The following is a 14,131-nucleotide window of genomic DNA, read 5'->3' on the forward strand; positions in this document are numbered from 1 at the left end:
ATTATCAGAGAGTCTTTCATCTATTGTCATCTAGATTTATAAGATTATTTTAAAGTACTACCGTGATCTTAAAAACTGCATTAAATTTAGTCTTAATTTCTAATTTTTCTCTTTGTTTTCTTTTAATAGTTTTATTTTCTTTGAGAATGTCACATAGTATATTTTGGTTATATTCTTCCCCAAGTCCTCCATTTAATTCTTCTCATATCCATCCCATCTCCTTAACTCCTGCCAATATTGTGTCTTCTTTTCTTTTAAGTTCCAAGCACACTGACTCTAATTTGTGCTGTCATATAGCTCTGGGTGTTCTATGCACGGGAACGTGGCTGACCAACCAGGAGTTACAACCTTAAAGAAAACTGACTCCTCCAGAAGACACCAACTCTCCATAGCTCCTCAGTTGAGGGTAGCCCTCTCAATAACCCATTCCTATACCTGCTGTAATATTGACTATCTTGATCTTGTGTAGGCAAACATAGCCGTTGTGAGTTCATGAGCTCAGCAGTCCTATTATGTCCAGAAAATGTGGTTTTATTCTGATACTCCATGTCCTCTGACTCTTACAATCAGTCATTTTGTTCCCTTCATGTCCCTGATGGTTGCAGAAGGGGTGTGATATACATGCCCCATTTATGGCTGAATGCTACAAAAATTCAGGATACATTATTTGTATAAGCCCCTCTTTAGAGAATTTGCTAGAGGATGAATTCTATTTTATTAAGAGCTGATGAAGGAAACTACAGCAAAATAAATGAGAAGCATTAAGTACATAGAAAGTTCTGAGGGACGATCACCGGTAGGAATGAAGTAAGAAAGGGTGTCAGCCTGGGTGTGGTGGTTCATGTCTTTAATAACCAGTCCTTGAGAGACAGTAGCAAGGTGGATCACTGTGAGATATCTGCAAGCCTGGTATACATAGTGATTTCTATGCCACTGTGGGGTTTTAGGAAGTTATTGTCTCAAAACAACTGCAACAATAACAACAACAACAACATATCAAAAACCAAACATAAGTGTGTTACAGGTGTGATGGGTTATTATTTATATGATGTGCACTTTAACAATCACAGGTACAAAAATATTTGGGGAAGAATCTGAGACTATTGCCCTTTAAAAGTCCTTTTATAAGGGCTTTTATCTGGATCTTTATCCAGATGCTTGAATTTGGGAGAATTTCTACAATTCATGAGTAGTAAAGTATTTACTGCACCTTAATACTATCAAGAGTGGGATGTCATAGAACATATCTTTGTTAGTTTGATGGAGGCAGAAGCAGGTGGATCTCTGTGAGATGTAAACCAGGCTCATCTACTTAACTAGTTCCAGGCAAGCTGTGCTTCTATAGGGGGACCCAGTCTCAAGAAACTAAAAAATTATCAAATTAATGTTTACAAAATTTATAAGGCTAGTGTTAAAAGCATAACCATGTTTCTCCAGTTTTATAGCACACAGTCTTGAAGAACTTTATTTTGTAATTTAAGGACTTGAGCTTAAACTGGGCAATAGCTGATTTGACCTGTTAGAATAAAGCACTGGGTAGTTATGGAAAGTGAAGGAAAGAATGATTATTGGACATAGAATACTTTGACCCTTGAAACATAACAGATGTGCTGCTATCAGTCTGTAGATTCTTCAAGTACAGATCCCCAGGATCAGATGCTGACTGTAATGAGCATGATAGGCCCAGAAGGAGCATCAGTATTGGCTTCTGAAGACAATGCCGCATGCCCTTTTCCCCTAATAAACCCATGCAAACAATCCTCTTGCTTACTTGGTGAGAAATTCATTCCTTCACAGGTAAACATTTCCTGTGGTAAATACACAATTTCTAGGATATGCAAGTTAATCTTACGATACAGTATCATTTATATCTTGGACTAAATGTAGTGATTCTTTTGACAGGGATGGACATGAATTACTGTATTTGGTTATAGTAAAACATGCAAAACAGTACTAACAGCATTCATATTTATATGTGATAGGCTGTGAGCAGTGCTCTATACTTTATGGGTGGTAACAGCAAGAAATTGACAAGAGGAATAAATATTCCTGTAGTATAAATGATGAAGTGGGACATAGTGAGGTTTATTTTGTGGTCAAAGGTTGCCTTAGATTGATGAACCCAAGATTGCAAAGAAGATACATGACTCTAGACTAGACCCCATATTGCTCAGCCATGCCCTATGCTCTCTTGCCAAATATATTGGGTCCACTTTAATTAGCATTTGTTGAGAAACTATGAAACATTTTTTGGTGATTGCAGTTGCTATAATCCATTTAACAATGGTTACCATTTTCAAAAAGCAGCAAGCATCTTGGGAAATTTTTACATGACTATGAAAATATTAAAAAGAAAAGAAACATTCCAAATGGAAAGTGTTGAGGTTTTACTATCTTGTAGGTAGTTTGATTGGAAAGGATTACGCAATAATTTAACTTAATCTTTTTATTTCTTCATGTGTAATTTGTGTCATATTTTTACTAATCTATAAAAAGCCAGAGACCTGTACATTCTCACAATGAGTATGGAATGGACGTTTGCCTTTAAAATGCTGCTCTTAGGGATGTGGACACTGTTTTTCTATTGAGAACTTCCGATCCTGGAAATCTATACTTAACACCAACGTTTTTGTTCTTTGCCTTAGTTTTCAGTCTCTACTTTCTCCTGTTCCACTCCCTAGGTCATTTAAGAGTCCTAGAAATTCTTGTAGCTCCTGAAGTGGTTCATAATATTTTGATTAAAGGATTTAAATTTAACCATGTTTGTTTAAATCAGTATAACGGATGTAAGTTATATGATTTCAGCAAAGGCAATGTTTTTGTGGTCAGAATTGTATTGTGACTACCAAAATTCTCATAGAAATTATTTGAAATGATTCCTCCAGACAGAAATGTGTTAAATGCATTTATAGGTACTTGATATAATTTAAAGTCAAATCTCTTACAATTCAATTACTATTCCATAAAATCTGAAATTATTTTGAGAAGTGTAAGTCAGATGGTGTCATGTCCACAATGATTTCATTGGTGCTAGAGATTAAGACAGTATTTTGAAGATATTATTTGCAAAGAAATCCAGTTCCAATGACTGCCTTCATTCACTGAGCTAATGATTTCTCATTAACACCACAGAGAGTAGATTTCTGAAGTCTAATGTCATTTCTTATTGACTAAGACACAGAGATCCCCTGAGGCCTTGAGATACATAGTACTAGTTGAAGGGTAGTTAAAGTCATCATAGTGTAAATAGAATTATCTATAGTAAGTCTCTTTGATATCTGTAAGAACTCAAGAATTGTTTCCAAAATGTCTTTGTGCAGTTTCATCACTTTAGAGGACAATGATAAAGATGTGGTCCAAGACATAATGAATTCGCAGTCATGTTCAACAACTTCATGGCTGGTACTGTACTCCTGAGCTGTTATCTCTGAACAAGCCTGAAAATAATAATCAATGGGCCAGAGCAATAATGTTACAGAATTTGTCTTCCTGGGCCTCACACAGGATCCTGCTGGGCAAAAGACATTATTTGTCATGTTTTTACTAATGTACGTTATGACAATCATTGGCAACTTACTCATTGTAGTTACTGTTATAGCCAGTCCCTCTTTGGGCTCCCCAATGTACTTCTTCCTTGCCTGTCTATCATTTCTAGATATTGTTTATTCCACGGCTGTTACACCAAAGTTGATTATAGACTTACTCTGTGATAAAAAGACCATCTCCTTCACAGCTTGCATGATCCAACTCTTTATAATGCATTTATTTGGTGGTAGTGAGATTATCATTCTAGTGGCCATGGCCTATGATCGTTATGTGGCAATCTGTAAACCATTGTACTATATGACCATCATGAATCGACGGGTTTGTGTCATCTTGTTATTGGTGACCTGCATGGGAGGTTTCACACATTCTCTGATTCAAATTATGTTTGTTTACAACCTTCCTTTCTGTGGACCCCAAGTCATTGACCATTTCATGTGTGACATGTCCCCATTATTAGAACTTGCATGCACTGATACCTACTTCATTGGCATAAGTGTCATTGCTAATGGAGGAGCCATGTGTGTTGTGGTCTTGATCCTTCTCATAGTCTCTTATGGAATCATTCTAAATTCTCTTAAGACTCATAGTCAGGAGGGGAGGCGCAAAGCCCTGTCCACCTGCAGCTCCCACATCATGGTGGTTGTCCTCTTTTTTGTTCCCTGTATTGTTATGTATGTTAGACCTGTTTCTAATTTTGCTACTGATAAATTCATCACTGTATTTTATACAGTTGTTACTCCTATGTTGAATCCTTTAATATACACATTGAGAAATTCAGAGATGAAGAAGTCTATGGAAAAACTGTGGTATATGATGTTAACTTTAGAAAGAATTAGAATATCTCCTCACTGAATAATCAAACAGAAAGAATAAGAAATACATTCTAACAAATGATGGTATGTTTTAATCAATAGATTTCCCTCTGATACTTTCCTTTACCAAAAAGAAATAATAATTTCACCATCATGATTAAAATTGATTTTTTAAGAGACTCTCAGGAAAACTGTTAAAAGGCATGTGGTTGTATCCCATTACAACATAAAACTGAGCTCCCTTGAATGTAGTTTTTTTGTTAGCATTGAAGTGCGAGTTAAAGAAGATAGTTCATTATTTTCAATTGAGAAATCAGAAGAAAATTTGAGAATTCATGAGCACTCAGACTCAAGATTTTGAGACTGTTGATCACTTACATTCATGAGAGTTTGAGGATGTTTATCATTCACATTCATGAGATAGGATTATAGTTAATGGACATGTTCTTTGGACTCAAAAAGATGTTTGTAACCAAAATTATTCATTAATCATTATCATAAATTTATTCATCATATTATGCACTTTGATTTCAGATTACTCCATTTCACACTTCAGTGTCCCTCTCTTTTACTTTTGGGTATTTGAGTAGGAGATGGTACTCTGCCCATCTAAAGACACTCTCAATGGACGATTTTGCTAGATGGCATACAGCTGATGTTGCAGCTAGATTCTAGTACTTACATAGCACCCTGAAGCCAAGCTTTAAGCATATTTTATGTTATTCCCTATTAGTTAACAAGTGTAATTTTGATTTTCTGAAAAACAGTATGTATTTCTCATATCACATTTATTGTTGTAGAATTTAGCAAATAAGAGTTTTGTAGAAGCATTGTGTTCCTAAAATTGTATTGAACTTAAATGTTCTACCTATAGACTTAAAAATAATTTAAGCATCCACTGTGGTCTAGTAAGCCTACCTAGAGTCCCTTGTTTTAGGAAGACCAGTTCTTCCTCACATAGCATCTACACTGAATTGAGAGAGTGGGCCTTAACACTGACGACAAGAGTATATGGGTTCCAGTGAGGGTGGGGCTGTGGGTGGCCGCCAGTGGAGACAAGGGTATAAAGATGATTAATATTATTTGAGATAGTCTGTATGAAATACACAAAAATTCAATAAAAATAAATTTAAAAAATAATTTAAGCATGTAATGTTTTTGTTTTAATATGTTAAAAAAACAAGCTATTCTTAGCATGTAACCCTCTTGGAACATCAGAAATAGGGATAATTGAATATTCCTTTCATTACCATATGCAAATATCATCTTTGCTTTGTAGAAAATTTGTGTTCCTAGTTTGCTTTGTATTCTTGTTTGAAAATACCTTTTATTGTATATATTTATTACATACGTTATGGTGATGTAAGACACATAGAATAAAGAGATTTCTCAAGTGAACAAAGTCATAACTTCATGATATCCAAAAGTATATGTAATTTATAAACTATTGAGTCTTTTATGTTGAGTTCTATCAAAATAATTGAAAGCATATTTGTGAACCTTTCTATTTTCTTTCCTATATCTTTGAACAATGTTAATCTTATTTCTAAATGGTTTGTAGATAGTTAAAATAATTTAACTTCACATTTATATTTTTAAAATACATATTTGTTGTTGGGGCTGGAGAGATGGCTCAGCAGTTAAGAACACTGGTTGTTCTTGCAGAAGACCCAGGTTTGAATCCAAGCACCTACATGGCAGATAACAACTGTCTGTAACTCCAGGTCCAGGGGATACTATAGCCTCTTCTGTTCTCCGTGGGTATTGTACGACATGGGTGCACTTACCTACATGCAGGCAATACATGCATACACATAAAAAACAAAATAAAATATTAAAAATACATATTTGTTTTGATTAACTGCTGTTATTAATTTTAAGTATTATATAATATTCACAATTCATAATCTCCCCTCTTATTTGTAGTTATTTGAGATTTAAAAAGTTTGTAAACTGAGAAGCTTCATAACAAATATTCCTGTTCCTCCATAACTCTCAAACACTTCTTTATTCCCTTTGTAGCCAAACTTTGGCTTCCTCCATGTCCTTGGAATCACTATTTCACTACTGTTCTTCTTGCACTTTATTCTCTACTATGTCACATAAACAACTGTGGATCACACACTGTGTAGTCTTTTGTGTCTCATTTATTGTGGTGCAATGATTGGGTTTATTTATGCTTATGTTAGAGTCATGGTTTCTGATATGGAAGATCATTGTGTTGCTTAGTTGCATCTCTTTTTATGCATGTTTTACAGTTTTTTCATCTCTTTCCAATTTATATAGGTATTTGGGTTGTTTTCAGATAAAGTTATTAATAAACATCTGGAGTATGAAAATGTGCAACCATATCAATGGATAGATTTTCTTCGTGGTGGCACAAGCCTTTAATCCCAGCACTCGGGAGGCAGAGGCAGGCAGATCTCTGTGAGTTCAAGGCCACAGCCTGGTCCACATAGTGAGTTCAAGGAGAGCTGGGGCTACAGGGAGACCCTGTCTCATAAAAGGCCAAAAAAGAAAGAGAAAAATATCTATGAATAGTAGAGGTAGGTTTTATGGTCAACATGCATTTGACTTGATAAAACTACCAAAGTCTTTCCACAGTATAGAACTTTGTAAGTTGACACCAACTTATAAGTAAATATGCTTTTCATGTTTTTTAGAATTCAATAAACTTGTGGGAGTATTTTTTAATTGGTTTTCTTTTTAATTATGTTTTTGCAATTTTCATACAATGTACTTTGATGATATTTAAGTTCCCTTCCCCTATCCCCATCTCCTCCTCTTGCCCCCTGCCCAATTTAATGTATTCGTGTATAGTAAGGCCTATAGAGGCAAATTTGTGCCCCCAAATGTCCTTCAGTATGAGGCCATCCACCAGATCCTGTTAAAGCTGCCAAGAGTCCCATGCTTAAAATAGATTGTCTCTGCTTTTCCCAGAAGTCATCTTCACAGGTGGGGTTGTAGCTTCTTACAACTTCTTCATGTCTATGCTGGTATTTTTTTTTAGTTTGAGCTTGAATGTGACTTGTCTATCCTGTCAAATTTGCTGTCAGTTTATATGGATAACTGGCAAGCTGTCTAGAAGTCTGTTTCCTTGTGGTGTGGTCATCCACCACCTCTGGCTTTTACAATCTTTCTGCCCCTCTTCCACAATGATCCCTGAGCCTTGGGGGACAGATGTTTGATATAGGTGTCCTATTCAAGGATAATCATTCTATAGCTAGCTTATTGTTCTCTGCTCTTTGGTCAGTTGAGGGTTTTTGTGTTAAGATCTGTTGCATAAGGAAACTTCTCAGTTGATTATTGAGAGATGCATTAATCTGTGGATATAGCAATAATTCACTGAGTCAGGTGAATATAATAATATTATAGTAGAAAACTAGTTTTAGCTTCTCCCCTATGTCCTATGAGCTGTCTAACCTCAGATTCCTAAGCTTGATAGCAAGGTCAGGTAAAGGCTCCAACCTAGTAAGTGGGCCTTAAAGCCAATTATAAAGGGCTTTGTTTACTCCCATAATATCTGTGCCACTGTTGCACTGGTAAGAATATATTTGCAGACCAATTGTTAATGTAGTTCACAGGATTCAGAGTCAGGTGAGGCTGATGATTGTTTTCTTTCAAGTAGCATGTGCCTGCATAGCACCTTTCTGCAATATGAAAGCTAGACAGTAGAGATGAAGCTCTGCATCAGCACCAGCTTGATTTCTCCTTATTTGTTATAAAGCTCATGTATATAGCATCTTCAGCAATCGGGTTTTATCCTCCAATTCTGGTGGGTATCCAAGATTAGGGTAATGGTGAATATTGTTTGAATGTTTTGATACCTCAGGTCAATAGCTTATAGAGCAGGAGTCCATTCCTGAAACTGAGCCTTTTTCCCTCCAATAGCCTATTATACCTAGAATGGGAAATGTCTCCCAGTTATAGGATAAATCCTTTTAATTTTTTTTTATTATGTGTATTTATATACTTTAAGTAGCTTCTGTGGTGATAGGTTTCCATATGGCTTTTTCTTATCCCTCCCTATACTCCTTTCCCTGCCCTCCCATTCCCCACCCCATTTAACCCTTTCTAGTGTAATATTCTCTGTTCCCCCTTCATATCACTGCATTATATCACCCCTTCCAGGAAGCCTCCCACCTAGTCGTTTATTATTTTCTTGACCTCTCTAAACTTTTAAATTGAAATATACATATCTAAAATTTCAAAGTTAGCATCCAGCTATGAGAAAGAACATGTGACAACATACTTCTGAGAGATGCCCAGTTCTAGGTGACACATCTACAGTTGAACCTCTACACCTAAGGCTTATGAAATAGCGAAACAGGGGGTAGAGATAAAACTAGTGCATCTCTCTATCTCAACAGTGGAGCTGAGCTTCCTTATACAACAGAGCACAAGGCACATCAACATTTTTTCCCACTATATGCAAATCTTGTTAGACTGACAGACTATGAAGATTTCAGTGGTGTAACTTTCATATCTTATTTAGAATGCATTAAGTTGCAGCAGGTTTCTTGTCCCTCTGGCTCTTGCATTCTTTCCACCTCCTCTTCCTCAATGTTTCCTGAGCCTTAGTTGTAGAAGTTGCTGTATAGATGTGTCACTTAGGCCTCGGCACCACATAGACCCTTATTTTCAGGGTTTGACCAAATGTGAAACTTCATAATAGTCTCTGTCTGTTGCAAAAAGAAGCTTCTTTGATGAGTGATGAGAGGAACACTTGTCTGAAAATATAAGGATTCATATTTAGACTACAGTGAGAAATAATGTTGGTTTAAAGAAATGACAGGTTTTTCTCTAGGTTCTCTGAACTCTCCAGTCATGTATACCTGTCCATGTTAATGGTACCACACATGAGTTCTTTCCCACTGAATGGGCTTTAAGACTAATTAGGCATCAGTTGATTATCCAAAAGGGAAAAGTATCACTACTGCACAAAAAGAGATTGTTTGCTGTGTTGGTCATTGCTGTGGCTCATAGACTTTACCGTGGGGTAGGACCATTGATTGGTTTTCTCCCTTAGCAGCTTTTATAGTATCTTCTGATACTATGAGAGATACTTCAAGGAAGAGGCTTCCAGGCCAGTTCCAACTCAGTTTCTCCGAGTACTGCATCTGAATTTTTTCATGTCTTCAGGAATAAGGTCTTACTTTCAAATTCTGAGAGACAATCATGTGCCTGTATTATATTGGGAGTCTCTTGGACTACTCTAACCAAAAATTTGAAGGGAGGGTTCTCTTGCTTGGTACTGTGATTTTTGTTATGAATCCTTCAGCTATACACATATGCACACACAGAGTACACACACACACACACACACACACACACACACACACACACATGATTTTCAGTAGTGTTGTGATCTAATACATTATCCCTTGGTTTGTCATTTCACAAAAGCATTATTTATCTCTCCCTCCTCTCTATCCTCCTGTACATCCCTTCTATTCCCTCTCCAGGTAAAATATCCCACCTGTCCTTTACTGTGCCCCCCTTACCCTCCCCCATGATTTCTTCTCATTTTCCTGGCTCCTACAATTACATCAGGATATATTACCATATCTAAGGATTAAGATCCTCAAATTAGAAAGAATATGAGTTGCTTGTTTTTAATGAGTCTGTCACCTCACTTAAGGTACTAGTTTCTAGTTCTATTTATTTACCTACAAATTTCATGATTTTATGTTTTCTTTATTGCTTAGTAGAACTTCTTTGTGTAAATGGATCACATTTCTATTACCCATTTATCAGTTTAGGGATATTTAGTTTAGTTTCATTTCCTAGCTATTGCAAAAATAGCAGTAACAAATATGGCTGAGCAAGTATCTCTTTAGCAGAATATTGAGTTCTTTGTGTATATTCCAATGATTGGCATAGCCAAATCATAAGGTAGATTAAATTTTAGTTTTAAAAGGGCTCCCCATGCTAATTTCCTTAGCTATTATACTATTTTGCCATCCCATGAGCCCTGAATGAAGGTTTTGTGCTGCATTTTGGATTGATCTCCCACAAGAGCCTCTTTGTTTCTCCTCCCATGTCAATTTAAGACCTTCCTCACTGAAACTAACTTTTATTTGAATTGAAAGTTTTCATATATGAGAAAAATGTTTGTATTGAAGTATGACTTATCTTGCCTAAATGGATGATCTCTAGTTCTATTTATTTTCTTTCCAAAGAAATAATTGGGGCTGGACAGATGTCTCAGCAGTTAAGAGCACTGACTACTCTTGCAGAGGACCAGGGTTCAATTCCCAGTACCCACTGTCTGTAACGCCAGTTCCAGGGGATCCAATACCCTCTTTTGACCTCCACAGGCATTGCATGACACAGGCACACTTACATACATGCAGACAAAACAATCATACACATAAAATTAAAAAATTTTAAAAATTCTAAAAAATAATAAGAAAAGAAATAATTTAAGGTGTTTTACAAAAAAAATTGACAATTTAAATTGTGTGTACTATCCTCCATTATAGGGTATTTCAAGTAAACATTAAAAATATTTTATTGAGAGGCTGGAGAGATGTCTCAGCAATTAAGAACACTGGTTGTTTTTGCAGAAGACTGGGATCAAATCTCAGCACCCACATGGCAGCTAACAACTGCCTGTAACTCCAGTTCCAGGGGATCCGATGGCCTCTTCTGTCCTCTGGAGGCATTGCACAACACGAGTTCACTTACCTACATGCAGGCAATACACTCATACACACACACACAAAAAAAATAAAAATAAAGCACTGTGCCTTAACTCCCCCAGCCTCATTCACTCTCCCATCTCCCCCACCCCATCTCTTCTCTTGCAGGGGGCCTGCCACATTTCCTGTCTTGGTACCCCAGACCTTTGGACTGACCTCTTGGCCCAAATGCTCCATTGCTTCCTGATCCTTTGCATCCAGACCAAACCAATTCCTCTGTCTAGTCCCCACCTCCCTTTGCATCTCTGGGCAGCCCAGCTCCACAGCTTCCTGAAGCCAGCAGCTTGCCTGGGTAAGTTTGGCTGCTGCACCCACTGCGCCTTGATTCCTCCAGCCTCATGCACCATCCCAGCTCCCCAACCCTATCTCTCCTCCTAGCAGGGGAACTGACCCATTTTTTGTTGTGACACCCCCAAACCCTTAGATTGACCTCTTTGCCCAGAATCCCCACCTCTTTCTGATCCTTTGCATCCTGACCAACTCAATTCCTCCCTATAGTCCCCAGGAGCCCTTGGGCCTCTTCTCGACCCCACCTCCCTTGCATCCCTGGGGGCCAGCATCTTTCCTGTACCCTGATCCCAGGCCAGCCCAGCCTTCTGCTGGCCAAAGTCTTGAGGCCAGCATCTTTTCCGGAGGGATCTAGACATTAGGAGAAAGCCCGAGAGCATCTGATTCTCACCCGACTTGGGATTCTGTGGGAACTCCTGAGCAGCAAGAGGAAAGCAATTTGGCCATTACAATATAAAATCAAAAGATAGCACCTGAAGCCTAGACCAACCAGCTTTTCATGCCCAACAAGTACACAAAGGCACATAAAGTTTATGAAAAGAAGCAGACCTAAACTCAACAAATGAAGGCTTGAGTCTCACGCAAGAACCAGAATCTACAAAAGAAATAAACACATCAAAGTCACAGAGAAAAAATAATATGAAAAATCAAAACAATACATCCCCACCAAGTACCATCAACCCTCTAGAGGAGTATAATGAGAACCCCCTAGAGATAGCACTGGACATGGAACTCAAAATAACAATCATAAACATGATAAAAGAATTCAGTGAATTTAAAGAACACACAAAGAAAGAAATCAAAGAATTGAAGAACTGAAAGTAAATATGGATAAACTTTGAACGAATTCAGAAAAAAATAGAAATATTGAAGAATGGTCAAGCTGAAATGAAGAAGTAAGTGAAGCACTCAGTAAGCCAATTAGAAACGAGAGCAGAAGCTTCACAAATAGGATGAATGAAACAGAAAACAGAATACCAAGACTGGAAGATAAAGTAGATGAATTAATGCACTCAAGCAAAGATTATGAAAAATTTAAAAAAACACAAAAATGGAATATGCAGGTGTTGTGTGACACCATAAAAAGACCAACCTTATGAATTATAGGCATGCAGGAAGAAGAATCTCAGGATAAGTATGGACCAGATCTTCAACAGGATTATAGTGGAAATTTTCCCAAAATTAAAGAAATGGCCATAAAAATAGAAGAAGCATAAGGAACACCAAATAGACGGGACCAGTAAAGAAACTCTCCATGGCACATCATAGTAAAACCACTAAACGTTCGGCACCAAGAGACAATACTGAAAGCTGCAAAAGAAAAACAAGTCACATATAAAGGAAAACCCATCAGAATTACATCTGACATTTCGGTGCAAAGTATGAAAACCAGAAGAGCCTGGACCAAAGTATTCCCAGTTCTAAATGACCACAGATGCCAACCCAGATTACTTTACCCAGCCAAAATATTTATTTTAGTTGAAGGGGAAAGAAAAATCTTCCATGACATAAATAGGCTGAAAGAATTCATGTCCACAAAAACAGCTCTTCAGAGACTTCTTAAAGCAATACAAAGACCTGAAGAAAGGAGTACTATATCCAGGGGGTTACAGAAAGAAACTTAATGAAGGTATAACTATGGAAAGGCACAGCTACACAAGAATATGAACAGACATAAAAATGACAGGAATCAATACACATCTTTCATTAATAACTTTAAATATCAATGGACTGAACTCCCCAGTCAAAAGACACAGACTGGTTGAATGGATTAAGAAATAAGACCTATGTTTTTGTTGTCTGCAAGAAAGTCATTTCACTTTTAAGGGCAGGCACTACCTTGAGGTGAAAGGTTGGAAAAAATAAACCAAGCGAATGGTATTAAGAAAAAAGCAGGTGTTGCAATTCTAATATCTGACAAAATAAACTTTACTAAAACTAATCAGAAGAGGTAAAGAGGGCTACTTCACTTTGATCAAAGGAACAATTGCTCAAGAAGATGTAACAATCATGAACATATATTCATCAAACTGGTACATTCAACTTCATAAAATCTGTACTAAAGGACTTTAAGATCCAGATTAATCCCAACTCACTAATAGTGGGGGACTTCAATACCCATTGTCTCATTTAGATAGGTCAAGAGGACAGAGAATTAACAGAGAGACAGCTGAATTAAACAATACCATACATCAAATGAGCCTAACAGACATCTACCAACTATTCCACCCAAGCACCAAAGAATATACTTTCTATTCAAAGCCCCATGGAACTTTCTTCAAAATAACCATATCCTGTGGCATAAAACAAACCTCAACAAATACAAAAAGATTGAAATAAATCCATGCATTCTTTCAGACCACAAAGCAATAAAGCTTAAAATCAACACCTGAAGAAACCCTAGTAACTACATGAACACATGGAGATTAAACAACACACTCCTGAATGATGAATGGGTCAAAAGAAAAATTAAGAAAAGAAATAAAAGTATTACTGGAACTAAATGAAAAGGACACTACGACACAACAAAACCTCTGGGACACGGTGAAACAAATCCTTAGAGGGAAGTTTATGGCTTTGAGTGCCTACATTAAAAAATAAGAAATAACAAAAATAAATGAAAACATTGTAACTCAAGACACATGAAAAGCAACAGCAAATCAAACCCAAACCCAGAAGACCAGAAGAAATATCAAAAATCAGAGCAGAAATTAATGAAATAGAAACAAAGAAAATAATACAAAGAATCAATGAATCCAAGAGCTGGTTCTTTGAAAAGAT

The 14,131-nt window shown here is 36.8% G+C and overlaps 1 protein-coding gene across 1 annotated transcript; it reads left to right on the forward strand.

Annotated features, from left to right (window-relative positions):
- The first annotated feature begins 3,453 nt into the window (after window positions 1–3,453).
- On the forward strand, window positions 3,454–4,398 carry LOC103742547 (olfactory receptor 4A5-like). The gene has a single exon (XM_008843652.1). It carries the CDS (start codon window positions 3,454–3,456, stop codon window positions 4,396–4,398), a length of 945 nt encoding a protein of 314 aa, XP_008841874.1.
- Window positions 4,399–14,131: the final 9,733 nt, after the last annotated feature.

This window comes from Nannospalax galili, unplaced genomic scaffold, assembly GCF_000622305.1.
Source record: "Nannospalax galili isolate Female #2095 unplaced genomic scaffold, S.galili_v1.0 scaffold1200, whole genome shotgun sequence".
Lineage (NCBI taxonomy): Eukaryota > Metazoa > Chordata > Mammalia > Rodentia > Spalacidae > Nannospalax > Nannospalax galili.

Coding starts and splice junctions, on each gene's coding strand:
- LOC103742547 (XM_008843652.1), top strand. CDS start 3,454: ATGGGCCAGAGCAATAATGTTACAGAATTTGTCTTCCTGGGCCTCACA.